The sequence below is a fragment of the Typopeltis vanoorti genome, chromosome 3 (genome assembly GCF_054136105.1).
Source record: "Typopeltis vanoorti isolate ZY-2024b chromosome 3, IOZ_Tvanoo_1.0, whole genome shotgun sequence".
In the NCBI taxonomy this organism is placed as follows: domain Eukaryota; kingdom Metazoa; phylum Arthropoda; class Arachnida; order Uropygi; family Thelyphonidae; genus Typopeltis; species Typopeltis vanoorti.
Window position 1 is genome coordinate 102,997,253 of NC_143551.1, and position 15,806 is coordinate 103,013,058.

The 15,806-nt window shown below is 34.9% G+C and overlaps 1 protein-coding gene across 3 annotated transcripts in view; it reads right to left on the reverse strand.

Moving 5' to 3' along the window:
- Nucleotides 1-15,806, reverse strand: part of LOC150108435 (uncharacterized) — a 292,118-nt gene that overhangs the window by 31,789 nt on the left and 244,523 nt on the right. For 2 of the 3 annotated variants that reach the window (XM_090390777.1, XM_090390776.1), the window contains one exon: nucleotides 7,707-7,751. In XM_090390777.1, coding sequence (XP_090246903.1) covers nucleotides 7,707-7,751 — 45 coding nt within the window. Of the gene's footprint in view, nucleotides 1-7,706; nucleotides 7,752-11,981; nucleotides 12,065-15,806 lie in introns of all 3 variants that reach the window. The other variant, XM_090390778.1, reaches the window with a different exon arrangement.

The following is a 15,806-nucleotide window of genomic DNA, read 5'->3' on the forward strand; positions in this document are numbered from 1 at the left end:
GTGAATATTTTTTCTTCAAGGTGTTCTAGAAACAGGTTTGCTAAGTTTGGTGATAAAGGAGATCCTATTGCTGTTCCTTCTTCTTGTTTGTAAGTTTGACCTTTCCAGGTGAAGTAACTGGATGTAATAATAAATTTGAATAATTCAACTATATCAGAAGGAAATTTTTGAGTTAATAATTCTACTGTTTCTTTGTGGGGAATGTTCGTGAAGAGGGAGACAATGTCGAAGCTAATTAACAAATCAGTTTTTAACAGTTGAATGTCTTTTATTTTTGCATGAAACTCTGTGGAATTTTTGATTGAAGAGACTGAGTGGCCTATGTGAGGACGGAGAAGGTTAGATAAGAATCTTGATAACTTGTAAGCTGGACTGCTAATAGAATCCATGACGGGTCTGAGAGGAACATTAATTTTATGAAGCTTAGGTAAGCCATAAATTCTGGGAGGTCTAGCATGGTATGTCTTGAGTTTTTTAATTGTTTCTTCATCTAAGGAGCAGGTTTCATCAAGTAACTTGTTTAATTTCCTGAGTTGATGTTTTTTACCAAACTTAGCAAACCTGTTTCTAGAACACCTTGAAGAAAAAATATTCACTTTTGAACCCAAACCAAAAATTTGGTTACGATATGTTGACAACGTATTTGCAGTCTGGGATCATCCCGAACAGGAATTACAACTGTTTCTAGATAAAATAAATCTTCTTCACCCTCACATCAATTTTACGCTAGAAAAAGAATCTCCACAGGGCATCTCCTTTCTGGATTTACACTTTCAAAGAAAAGAAGACGGTTCCATCGCCACATCTGTCTATCGCAAGCCTACATTTTCAGGTCACTGCATTCACAATTCTTCTGCTCATCATCCATCTCAGAAATTTGGCATCATTAAATCACTAGTTTCCAGAGCACACAAATTCTGCTCCTCTGAAGATTCTCTAAACCAAGAACTAGAAATAATCAAAAATACAGCTATACTAAATGGATATAATCTTAAAACTTTAACTCAAAAAAATCATCAGTCACCTTCCCACACATCAACCCAGAAAAGAAGAAGTCCATAGAATTCCCATATCTTATATCAAAGGCGTCTTTCAAAAATTATGAAGAAATACAATTTTGCCACCACTTACAAACCTATCAACCAAATCTATAACTTGTTACCTTCTCCTAAGGACAAACTCTCACCTCTGATGTTACTTGGCATTTATGAGATCCCATGCTCCTGCAAATTGTCTTACGTTGGTCAGACAGATAGGTCTGTTCAGAAACGCATCTCGGAACATTCAAGACCACATTCGTCTTTTCAAACTGCAGAAATTTGGTCTCTCCCAACACGGAGTTGAAATTCCAAACCATGCTGTCTATTGGGAGAAGTCTAAACTTTTACACAGATCTTTATATAAATATGAACGTTTATATAAAGAAAGTGCTGAAGTCCTACTACACAGACCAAATTTAAACCACAACGATGTTCTTACTATTCCTAAAGTATGGGAAATTGTCATACAAAATTGTGTAAAATAATCTTTATATAATTTTTTTTTTTTCTAGTTATATTTAATTTACTTCTATAACACATTACTGTATGCATATTGAGATTCCATTGTAATCATGCACCCTAACCTGTATGTTATTCGTAGTTTGTTTGAACTACTGTACTGATGATGTCCCAAGATACTTGGGATGAAATTACGAATTAAATAGTCATTACTGTGGTTAGTACGTGTGTTTTTAGTGATGAATTCACCACAGGTTTCATTATATATATATATATATATATATATATATAATAACATATATCAAAACAACCAAATAGCTGTAAGAATCAAAGTGAAAAAAGTTACAGAATGAAATCAATAAACAGAGAGGGTCTGTCAAGGATGCCCAGTGTCACCACTCTTATTTAATGTCTATATAGAAGAAATAGTCAAGAGATAGAAGAAAAATATAAAACCAGCATTTAAACTGGATTGTGGAAGTATACTGAATACCCTTTTGTTTAATTTAAATTAAATTAAATTTAATGTTTATGATTAATATACTCCTTAAAGATAACTGCTAAAACATTTGGAATTTCAAAACTTAAATCATATATAGAAGATAAACTTTGTAGAAAAGAAAGTGGCTTCTGAAAAGGACAATTATGCATTGACCCAGTTTTTACAGTAAAAATCTAATTTTAGTATCAACAGACAAAACAAAAATCATGGCTTTTAAAGAACCATCTCCAGTCAGAAGTAAAATCTTGATTGAAAATAAAATTTTAGAACAAATTAACTGCTTCAAATACCTTGGATGTGCTGTATCATATATAAAAGAAGCTCACATTGATTTCAAACTTTTTAAAGATAACAGGAATGATCAATAATATTTTTAAACTTAATGAAGTTCAAGAATAAGAGTTTACAAAGTTTTAGCTAACCTTCTCTACTGAACGGAAGTAAATTATGGATCATAAAAACTGCAGAAGAAAAAATAATAGAAACTGAAGAAATGAAATTCCTATGAAGGAAAGCAGGCTATACTCTCTTGGATAAAAAAGCACAGAAATATGTAAAGAACCAAAAATAGACTCAGTATTGAACAAAGTAGATGAATACCAAAAGAACTTGATTGAACAGATTGAAAGAATGGACAGTTCGAGACTACTCAAAAAATACTCCACTACCACCCAGTTGGAGGATATAGAAGTCAGGGATGACCAAGTAAAAGATGGAATGAGACTACAACAGGCCATTGGACCTAAATCTGTGAGAAGATGATAAGAATGACTTCTTTCGTCCTTACATCAATAAATCCCAAGCCAAGTCAACTCCCTCCCCACCCAACCATCCACACACAATAAAAACACAGCACTTCATAAATAGGATTAAGAACATCCTGATTATGCTTAGCATCATAATTTATTAATTGGTTTGATATATCTATCATTTTCACAAATGTCCCAATTGATGATATTTTCAGGACGAACTTCTACCTCATATAATTGCCCTCTGGCCAACATATTGCATAATTACTATCACTATTATTATTAAGAGAGACCTCATCGAGGAAAGCCATACTATCCGCACCAGCTGACATACCTGTTCTTGAATTCATTCACACTGCTTGCACACACACCACATCCAATTGCCATCCATTCCAATCAAGCACTACTCTATGAGAAAATAATCTAACTCTCATCCCCTTCGCTTGACAGCATTCATTCTCACCTTCCAAAAATGTCCTCATATCGTTTACCCACCCTCCATAAAAGGAAAAATTTAATCTCCTAAAATACTGTATGTCCCTTTCAGAAGTTTGTAAGTCTCAATCTTATCACTCCTCTTTCTCCTGTTTGCAGTCTACAAATTCTCAATCTGTCTTTATAATCAGTGTTCCACCTGCGTGCAGTAGTCCAAATGAGGTCTTATAAGGAGAAAAAATTACTTATCTTTACATGTCAACTTTCGTTTCAGCAATGCAATTATTCCATGAGTTGTACTTGCAATTTTTTCTATATGACTCTTGAACTTAAACTTCCTGTATACTAAAACTCCATAATGCATAGCCTCATCAGATTCTTTCAGCATAATCACACCAATATAATATGACATTAGATAGCTAATGATGCCAAGGAGCAAGACTTTACATTTACTAATACCGAACTGACAGCCATTTTCACATACCTACAATTCCAGCCTCTTGAAATCATTCTGCAAGTACTGCATATCAGCAGTAGAAACTATTAAAGTTTCGTAAGTTGATCTGAAAACTTAACAAGAATACAATCCTCAGCATCCCCAAGTTGCCTTAGTTTGCACTACTTAAAAGACATGGGCACTGCCCAAGTGTCCGTATATTCGCTTTTTATTAGTAGGCGCTTTCTTTTAGTAAATACCACTGGTTACTTTAAATCTTGGAGACTCACATTTTCTTATCCATGCCAATAATTTATAATCCAATTCCATATTCTCCAATTTATGCAGCAGTCTTTCATGCTATATTCTGTCAAAAACCTTAGCAAAATTCAAAAGTATCATAGTGTATCCATTCCCCTTAACTCAATGGTAACATTATTATAGAATGTGAGCAAGTTGCTGAAAGATGACCTTCCCTTAGCAAACCCATGCTGTTCATTGTAAAGTATAGCTTCTCTGTCAACTCATTTCTGTATGCAAGCCGTAATCAATTTTTTCAAAATCTTCACCACCACTCCAGAGATACTGATAGGTTGATATTTGGCTACATCAGTCTTTGCACCACCCTTGTGCAATGGAATTACCATACATTTTTATCACTCCTGTGGAATCTTCCCTTTCTCAGACTCAAATTATATAGCCTGGTCAGAGGAATAGCCAGTTCAGCTGAACACTTTTTTGGCATCCATGCTGATATTCCATCAGTTCCTACTGTAGAATTCTTATTCAGTTTGTGCAACTGCTCCTGTACCTCCTCATACACCTGAGTTTCTTCATTCATTGAAAAGGTAGCAGCGAGCTCAATGTTGCATACACCAGGTTGATAGCTTTGAGCAAAATGGCCACTCATTAGTTGAACAATCACTTTTGCATCATACATTAAAGATACCAAGAAATTATATACTTGGTTTTAATCCTTTACCCAAGGAAGCTAAACAATGTTTTGCATGCGAAATATAATCAGGTCTGAACTATTTGTATATAGAGGCTAATGACTTCACATCACTTGCATTAGTATGTATCCCATAATGCAAAGCACACACACACACACACACACTTTTGGATGTGTAAAATGCTATGCATAATGGAAAGGGGCTACTACCCAGACCAGTTTTGACCTTTATTGAGGTCTTATCAGTGGGAGAGATACCAAGGTTGAAGCACTTCAATATAATTATAATATATAATTTCTTGGTATCTTTAATGTATAGTAGAACCAAGGTAAAAAACTTTCAACATCTTTCTCTCATACAGAGATTTTTATTAATAGGGTCTAGCATCTTTTTGGCTACTTGTATATGAGATATATGTATATATCTTCAAGACAGTACTCCTTTGTTTCTGATACTCCTAGCATTTGTGTACAGACATAAGTTACTAGCATGCTTTTTTGTATACTCTTGTCTGTAGTCTGCATCTCACAGTTGGACAACTTGTAGATCAATGTTCTTATCTAGCCTTACTTATGCAGACATCTTTGCACATGCTTGATAGGTCCAACATAGATGAACATAAAATTGTTCACAGACAAAAAAAATTATTATTAGTATCTGACCTCCAGTCAAAGAACTCGCTGCATGAAATCCATACTCTCTCTCTCATGCAAAAATATCATCATACCTTGTCTTAACCCATTCAGTTTCAGCACTCACCACACTCTCAGGCAATGCATTCCACTCACCAATCACTCAACATGTAAAGAGCCTATATCTCAATTAATGTTGATTATGATAATAGACCAAGGGTATGCAGAGTTGGTGGATAGAAGATAAGTGGGAAGGGGGAGGAATTGAGACATTTAAGCTGTTGTTACTATCATATTAAAACTGAGGAGATTTTTTCATATGATAGAACAAGGGGAAGGAACAAAGAAAAGGGTTCATTCATGGAAGTTACAAAAGGAAATAGTGAGTAAAAGGGTAAGCAGCAAGTTTTTTTGCATGAAAAGTGGTAGGAGCATTGAATGCATTGTTTGAGAGGTGGTAGTGGGAGCACAAATGGTGGATGAGTTTAATGCATTGCATGATAAACTTTGTATTGACTAGTGTTGCTTCCCATGATGAGTTTTGTGACTCCATGAAGGTAAAGAAGATAATAAAATAATAATAATAATAATTATTATTACATGACACCTCCAAAGACTCATCAAGGGAAGGCCCCTACTCTACAACTCTTCATCTCCACCACTCAATCCAACAACTACAGCAAACCACATCATCTACACCAATGCCGTCTACTGCCCACCACTAACACTAGTATTTCCACGAACAATCACAAATACCTATGCCCATGGTGGGATTCAAACCCGCAACCTTTTGGTTGGAGAGCAGATATGCTAACCACTCGGCCAACCAGGCTGGTGTAATTAATAGTATCATACGCTCCAGCTGTCTTTCCAGATTTCTGATGGCTTTTTATTTCCTGAAATATTGATGTGTGTTCCTCTCAAATATTTTATTCCAATGTGGTCGCTGCTTATTTTATTTAATAATCATTCAGGGTAATTACCAAGAGAGATATCCAGAATATCTTTGTCTTCAATTTTTATGTCACCTTTATCATTTTCCTGATTACTTTGACAGTACTATTTTCTCCATTTATACAAATTTGTTTTTTTTTTCATTTGCCCCCAGAATTTTGCCATGTACAGGATATTTATCTTCTCTTTTTTTTACCAAAGGTCTTTTCTTAGCTTCTTTTACCCATAGCTTAGACTTCTTCACTTTCCTCTGTATTCTCCAAGGGCACTGACTCCACCATGAAGTTCTAATTGTTTTAATCCTTGTTGATAACTCCACTACATATCTCCCTAACTGGATCTATCAATACTTTCTTCAGATTTTGCCAGAATGAATGGAATGTATTACCAGAGTGTGTTGTCAATGCAAGCAATGTTAAGGACTTTAAGATTCTATATGATAAATATGTTGTCAGTTGAATGAACCTCTCATGATGAGTCTGTTGACTCCATGGAGGGTGTAATAATAATAATAATCTTTGTATATTAGAGCCTACAGTTTAGCTCAGATAGAGGCTTGACATTGATTCTTTATTATTTACAAGACAGTTTTACTAATATACATGTATGCCCACTCATTTTACCAATTATAAATGCAAGTGAAATTATTACAAGAAATTAGTATTTATTACCTTACCTTCAAAAAGAGATATAATTCAATGTGTTGATTTTTTCCTGTTTACAGTAATATAATAAATATTAATTTATTTTAATAATATAAATGAATGTCCACACAGTTAGCCTAGTGGCTGTGTGCTTTGCAACCATATGCCTGGGGAAGGAGCGTTCTAGGTTCGATTCCTGTCGGAGACGGGAGGAGCTGAAGGATCTTCCTCAGCCATAGCCAAGTTAGTCGGTCTTGGGTGTGGACAGTAGGGTTTTTTCCCCCAGTTTATCCTGGAGTTTTTCATTCTGCAAAGCAGGCAAACTGGCTTTGAGAACTCAACACTACGGACAAAGGATACACCAGGGCGTAGGGCTGACCACCTTATCCTGTGAATGGTTTGAGGTCCGATGATTAATAAACCCTCAACACCGCAAGGTAAAAGAGGGTAAAAGGAAGATGAGATGAGATATAAATGAATATAAATATGTATGCAACTTACAATAATAAAGTTCCTGGAACATCTCTTGCATAAATATTTATATTCATTTATATATAAATTTATTCATAGGGGAGTTTTTGGCAATTTTAAATTCTTAAACAGCAATTAAGATGGTTTGGACACCTCCAGAGAATGTCCTTTCAAAGATTACAGTCTTGAATGGAATCATTGGAAAAAGATGATCAAGAAGCAGACCAAAAAATAACTGGGCTACAGTCTCTGAAGGAAAGGTCACAATTACTGAGCTTCTGAGAGATGACAGAAATGGTCAGAGATAGAACCAGATGACAAAGATTTGCACATATGGGACTCAATCTGATGGATGAGAAAGAAGAAAGATAACTTTATTACATATTTATTATCACATACAAAAATTATTATCATATTTTTTTTTTACTTACATAAATTGTTATTCATCTGGAGAGGAATTTGGTATGTCATATTTCCTGAAAAGTTAAAAAAATTAATATTAAAATAGACAATACTGTATCGCTCTAGCATTCAGCTGTTGCAGTATAGTGAGGACATTAATGTTATCATTGCAATATATTACATTATGGTGGATGTATAAATCAATAATAAATAATTAATATGTGCTTATTTTAGTGTATCCTTTAGTTTAATAAACCTTGTAATAAAATCTTTTTCAGCAAAAAATTTTATTACAGAATATATGAATACTGTATTAGCAACATTTTCTTACTTCTCAAATTCTATCTGTTCCATTACAATAATGACACTAATTACATATTCACAGAATATGAATAAAGAATTAACTATTTACTAAATATAGCAGTAATGAAAGCATGCAGCTTTCAGTAGTCTAATAGAGCATAATGTCAACTCAACTTTAGTGCTATTAATTACTAATTCTCTCACAAGATCATTCAATACCCTCTTGTAATCATTCCACTTTAAAAAAAAAAAACACTTTTTTTTTCTAATCTTCTCTGAAATTTCACCTTTGCTATATGTCGTACTGCCAATGTTTATGAACTACTGCTCTGCATCTTCTTTCGGTTATACATTGAGAAGGCCTCAATGTATGTGGTCATTGATAAAGAGCTCTGAAAAAGGTGTGCTATTTTGTGTAATAATTGGCAATATTGCTTGTATGATATTGTGTATTCTTAGCTTAGTGTACCCGTGTGAATGTTGGGCTGTGTGGATTTGTTACTGACTTTTTTTTTTTTTTTACTGAATTCTTGAATCTTGCCTTAAATGGAACACGATGGTGGTACGAGTGAAATTTGCATGCTGTGTTGTGTGAAAATCAAATGCTATTAATGATGTGTAAACTTTTCAAATATTGGGTCAATGTCTGGAGTGCAACATGTATGCATAACGAAATGTGAATGATGCATTTATGAAGAGACTGAACAGAAAATGAGAGAAAGTATGGATTTGTAGAAAGTGTGATATTCTGTTAGACTATAAGTTATAAGTGAATGCAAAACAAACTGAAGGAAAGAAAGCATAAATGTGGGTGCAAAAGAATGTGTGAATAACAGAATAAAAGCTAGTGAGACAGAGGGAGTGAAAACAAATGTAATAAAAGGAATGAAAGTAAGTAATATGGAAATGGAAATAAAAGGAAGTAGGAATAAGAAAATGGAAGAAGGGTATGGCAGAACAAGAGGGAGCTAGACTATGGGAATGATAGAGCGAAATTGCTAGAATGCAAGATTTGAAGAAAGAATTGTTCAAAATGAAATGAAGAATATGTGAAGTGATATTAGACGCTTAGTGGAAACAAATGAAAGACTGCAAATAGATAGAATGAAAGAAAAAGGAGAAAAAGAGGTGTTGAATGATCCAAGAATAGCAGTGTATGGAGATTCCATTATTAGAGGATTGGTTAATAAGAGAATCCATAAGGTCTGTTTTCTGGCAGGAAGAATGAGCAAGATAATTCATGTTTTGGATATGAAGAGGAAACAAGCAACAGAGTTAGTGATAGTTGTGAGAACAAATGATTTAGTTGGACATAAGAAGAATGTTAGGATTGTTGAGAATAGTGAAAATAACAGTATAGTGAGAAAGGCTGTGCTGTCAGTGTTTTGGTAAGGTATGATAATGAAGATCCGAGATGGAAAACGAAAAGTATGAATAATATGCTGGAAGAGCTGTGTGAGGAGAAGGGAGTGCAGTTTGTAGATGTGTGACATGTATTTGAGAGAAGAATGGATTTTTGCAAATGAGTGTTGAGTGAGTAAAATGGAGAAAATGTTGCTAGAATGAAGTGCAGTGTGTGATGCAAGCAAGAGATCAGAACAAGTAGGAGATGAAGTGAAAGACCAGGAAAGTGGAACGGATGATAATAAATGCAAATAGTAGTACTGTGAAAGAGAACATGGGCATGCTACAGGAACAGAGAAACAGGCAGGGAATCGAAGTGAACAGGGAGAATCAATGTTGGAAGTAGTAGCGAATGTATGTGTGTGGTCAGCATAGAAATGGACTAGATTGGGATGTAGCGAGGGGGGGTAATTTAAAGTGAGGAGATATATGAAGGAAGCGGTGATGGACTAGATTGGGATGGGGGGGGGATAACCAAAAGTGGAGATATATGGGGGAAGCAGTGATGGACTAGATTGGCTAGTAGGTGGGGAGTAATTGAAGGTGAGAAGATATATGGGAGAAGAGGTGGTGAAGTTATTGGGGGAAGGATAGGTGTGGTGGAGAAATCACAACCAATAAATGGCTTGGATAGGACTGGTTATAAATCTAAAAGCGAACTGCTGTGTTTATTTACAAATGCCAGGAGTATCAGAAATAAGGAAGATAAAATTGTTTCACTGATTCAGTTTATTCATCCAAAAATTGTTGAAATAAGTGAAACATGGTTGAATGAATACAATATCACAATGGGAATAGAAATCAAAGTATATAGTATTTTTTGTAAGGATAAAAGAACAAGAAGGGAAGGGAGAGTGTTACTGATGATAGTAGGGGAATTATGTCTACATAAGATAGGCATGAAAGAAAGAAACAGTGGCAATAGTTTTGAGGCTGTGTAGTGCGAGCAAAGATTGAGAGGAAGAGATGTTTAGTTGTATGTTGCTATAGTCTTGGGAATGTGGAGGGTAGTGATGAAGAAATGTATAAGCAAAAGGTGGTATGATTGGAATGAAAGGATAGCACTTGGGAATAAGAAAAATAAATTTCTTGAGAGACAATTATCTTAGTATGTAAAGGAGGGGTATGTGAGGATTCAAGAGTTTTAGATCTGATCATTTCATCACAGGATGTGATTATGAGTGGGATTTCCCACCCTCCAGTTGGTGAGAGTGATCACCTGGAATGTCCCTATCCATATGAAGACTTCTATGAAAAAAGGATATATGTGGAATTGTGAGGCTGGTGATTACGAGAAGCTTAGAAGGTTTGGAGCTATAGTATGGAATGAGGAGTTGAGCAGAAAAGAAAGAAATATTTCTTGGGAACTGAAAAAAGCAATACTTAACAGAATCAGTGTGTGAATGCATCCCAAATATCAAAATGTTAAATCAGGTAGGTGTCAAATGGATGAATGAGGGAATTAAGTATGAAATCTGGAAGAGGAAGGTACTTTGGAGGCAGCACAAGATGAATAATGGTAATAATCAGGTGCATGAAGAGTATAAAGAACATGCCAGGAGAGTAACTTAGTAAGGACAGCAAAATTGCAATATGAGCAGTAATTAGCAAATCAGACACCCTAGCGAGGTTTTTTTTTAATATGTTTTAAGTAGAAAGAAGAATGGTTATGAAAAGATGATGGTAATTTATCTACTCTAAAGTTTTATCTGGAATTATGATATATTTCTAGCCATTCCATTAGCAAATGATGTCATTAGTAGTACTCTCTGAAATGAGAAATGTAAAAAAAAAAAATAAAATGTTTTTACATAATGAGATACAACATATATTTTTTATAAAAATATAAATTAAAGATGCCAAGAAATTATATTCTTGGTTTAATCCTTTATCCAAATGTAAGTAAACAAAGTTTGCTCCTGAAGTATTTCCAGGACTGGGCAACTCGTATATAGAAGCTAATGACTTCACATCACTTGTCTTAGTGTCTTCACTAAGTTAGTTAGTTACTTCAGGCACTTTAATACTTGGATAAAGGAATAAACCAAGAATATAATTTCTTTGCATCTAGTATAACCAAGTGGAAAAACTTCCAACAACTATCTCTAATCCAGAGTATTTTTTGGCTACTTATATATGGGAATATGACTTCTGCATTACTTCAAATCACCTCTGGGTCTGGCTACCACTGATGAGACCTCAATCAAGGTTGAAACCGGTCTGGGTAGTGACCCTTCTCATAATGCATAGCATTATACATGTCTGTAAGGATATGTGAAGTCATTAGCTTCTATATACGAGTTGTCCAGTCCTGAAAATACTTCAGGTGCAAACTTTGTTTGTTTACACTTGGATAAAGGATTAAACCAAGAATATAATTTCTTGGCATCTTTAATTTATACCATAACCAAGTGGAAAAACTTCCAACAACTATCTCTAATCCCGAGTTTTTTTTTTTTTTTTTAATAATCCACTGAAAAATATGCAAAATATTGTTATTGAGATATGTAATTAATACTTATATATTTTGCAAGACACATAAAAGAAATAATATTCCACATAAATTTAATAATACAAAATACCAGAAAACAAAATACCTTATGCATAAGAAACCTGAATGGCAAAGAAATGGAGCTAGCTGAGGAATTAGATATGTACCAGATCGACATAATAGGAATGACTAAAACAAAAAATATAAAAACTGGTGATATCTTTCTGAGCAATAAATACGAAATGTTATAATGCAAAATCAGCATGCTTTATAAAAAATATATAATGTATATTTTAATAATTTTGAATATGCATACGCATAAATAGTTTTTTCCTTATAACGCATAACTTATATAATTTGTTTAACTGTATAATTTGTATAACTTGTTAATTTTATATATCAACGATATAGGAAATGATCTGATAGGAAATTTCAGCTGTTGACAATGCTAAACTGGGAAGTGCAATGGTAAATGAAGGTAATACAGAGGTCCAGTAGGAAGACTTTAACAGATTAGCAGTATGGACAAAGGTAATAATGGCTGCCAGTTTAATGTAGCCAAGCGTAAGATAATGCACTTTGAGAAGAGATCAGAAGCTGTGCACTATACTGATGGAACTGAACTGCAGGACACTGATAGAGAATTGGGTGTGATTGTGGAAGTTAAAGTTCAGAGGACATATTTCAAACGTAACCAAAATAGCACATTAAAGAGGATCCAAAGGCAAGTGAAAAAAATTGTGGCAGGTCTGTGGAATTTTCCCTATGAGAATAGGGAAAATTGATGGTCTGTAGGCTTTAAAAATTAGCTGATATGTGAAAAAGAGGAGACATGATAGAAGCATTTAAGTTATTAAAAGAGTTTTATAGGATTGATCCAAATGACATTTTTCAGCACATTGCAAGAATGAAGGGAAGGAGTCACCAGTGGAAGTTGTCTAAAAGTGAAGTTAGCAAGAGTGCTAGGATTAGATTTTTTGCTTGGAGAGTGGTGAATGGGTTGCCAGAGGTGGTTGTGGGTGCTTCATCAGTTGAATGAGTTTAAGGAGAAGTATGATAAGTATTGTGTGAATGATGGCTAGTGTCTGAATAATGGATCTCGAACAGTAAGTCTTCTGACTCCATGTAAATACCTATATTATAATAATAATAATGGGTGAAAGTGGTAAATTGGTAACTGCTGCCAAGGATATAGTAGAGGTATTCAGTGAGCAGTTCATCAGGGTGGTGCTTCATCCTCAGTGTGATATCAGAAGCTCAAGTAGAGAATGAAATGAGAGAAGACTTACTAGTGAGCAAGCAGAGGTATATGAAGAGTTAAGTAAATTCAATGGCAATGTAATAGCACTTGATGACATATCACCATGTGTCTTAAGGGAATGTTCCAGGGAGATAGCATCAGCCTTGACCTACTTGTTTAACAAGTGTCTTGCAATAGCTTAAGTTCCAAAGGAGTGGAAGGAAGATAAAACTGTTTCACTTCACAAAAGTGGTGATAAGGTTAAGTTGACATAATACAGGCCAATAAGTATATCTGGAACTGTAGTTAAAAAATTAGAGAGGTTGGTGAGAGCTGAGATACAAAAGTAGTGGGTTGATAATAGCAGTATTCTCTGTGTTTGTCAGTAGGTTTGTTAAAGGCAGGTCTTGTTTCACCAATGCTTATGTACTATAACAAGGTGATGAATGTGCACAAGGAAATGAATGTGCACAAGGAAAAAATGCATATACAGTTTTACTTAGAATTTGCAGAAGCTGTTGAAAGATTGCCACACCACAAACTGGTAACTAAACTGGAGCAGGAGGGACTAGATGATAGATTAGTAAGGTGAATAGACAACTGGATGCTTAAGAGTCAAAGCTGTACAACTGAGAGGAGACCTCCACAGAGCCTTTAAAGGAATGTGGAGAACCGACCAGGGCTTCTGACATAATGTCCAATCCTTACCTTCTCGTAGTGCACCCTGTTAGGTATCCACCTGGACACTGAATGAAGGGGGATAGTCTGACAATTTGGGATTTAGCCGATCAAATTGTATTCCTATTGGCTTAAACCACGATATTAAATGATGGTACAACATGACAGAATTTCATGTCGGCTGGGGCGTGGCCCGGTTAAACAAGCCCCCCCCCCCCCCCATTGTTTTTGCCAGGAAACCAGGACAAATAGTGAAAAGTCAGCTACCGGAACAAATCCTAACCCCCCCCCCCCCAACTCAATATCACCAGAGTTGAAGATCAGTGCTATCAACATAAGAAACCTGAATGGCAAAGAAATGGAGCTAGCTGAGGAATTAGATATGTACCAGATCGACACAGGAGTGACTACAACAAAAATAGGAGTGACTACAACAAAAAATATAAAAACTGGTGATATCTTTCTGAGCAATAAATACGAAATGTTATATTCAGGCAATGACAATCAAGGAAAAGAAGGAGTAGCCATAGTATTCAACACAAAATACAAGGCTAATCTTCTTGAATGGCAGGCAATTTCAAGTAAAGTGATGTGGGAAATATCAGAATGGGGAACTGGACAATGAGACTTATTTGTGCCTATGGTCCCACAGAAGGTTCTCCTCAGGTAGAAGTGAAGAAATATTTTCAGGCTTTAGAGAAAGCAACTGACACAGAGAAAAAAGAAAAGTTGGTCCTTGTTGGGGATCTAAATAGCAGAGTAGGAAATCATTGTCAGACATACAAAAATATTTTGGAAAAATTTGGAGAAAAGAGCAAAGCAAATAATAATGGCAAATACTTGTTGGTTTTCTGCTAAGGACATGGACTGGATATTGCTAACATCATGTTCCAACATAAAAATGTGCACAAATTCACATGGAGAGAAGTCACAAGGAATAAGAATGGTCTCATTGACTATGTTATTGTTGATAGTGATGTTTTCTCTCTGGTGCAGGACACTAGTGTACAGAGGATTTGAAACTGGAAGTGATCACCATTTAGTCTTGAGCAGGATGAAACTGAATTTCATATTGAAAAGAAGAACATGTAAGAAATTTTAAAGTGAATAAAAGTTAAGCAGCTCTCAGATGTGAACTGTAGACTAAAATATACACACATTATTCATGAAAAAGTTTGAAAACTGGAATCAAACCTTGGAGATTCAGCCAGAGAGCATGTGGTGAGGTTGTCTGCAAGGATAGAAAAATCAGAATCTTTTTCTATCTTTTTCTCCAGTTTTCATATCATTTTTATCATCTCTCTAATTCCTTTTACAGCACTCTTTCCTCCATTTCTGAGCTTCTTCAACAACTCCAGCATATCTTGCCACCTTCTTCATATTTATTTTCTATGTTCTTACCAAAGTCTTCCCATGAGTTTTATTTGTATTACCATTGCATGAACCGATGGCGTCAATGACAATATCATATTAAAAATGAGGATATTAGAAAAGAACTTGACATTGACATTGTTAGCAGCAGTGGTGAGCTATGGAAATTTTAACAAAGGGCTCGCATCGTCGAGCAAAAAAAAAAAAAAAAAAAAAAAGGACATAACTTAGCCCTTATAATACTTATATTGCCACTAGAGCTTCTGACAGATATGATAATTCCTGTAGGATATCAATCATTAATGCTAGATCTTTTAAAAATTGAGAAGTCGGTTTAAAAAGCCCTTATATTTATCGTTCGATGGTAAATGCTTGCATAAAGCTGGGTAATTTCTCCATAATTTCTCCATAAAGCAAGAGCTGTTCGTTAGCTGCAAGCTGTCCATCATGGTCTAAATACACGGCTGATCTTTAAAATTTCGATACAAGGTTTTTTGCAATCGTATTTAATTCTCGTTGATTTTTTGGTGATTGATGATGAAAAGCATATAATTTATCCATAAATATTTTGAAATGATTTATTTCTTTAATGTTTTTTTTATCAAATCGTCTAATGCTAAGTGTAAATGATGAGCGCAATGC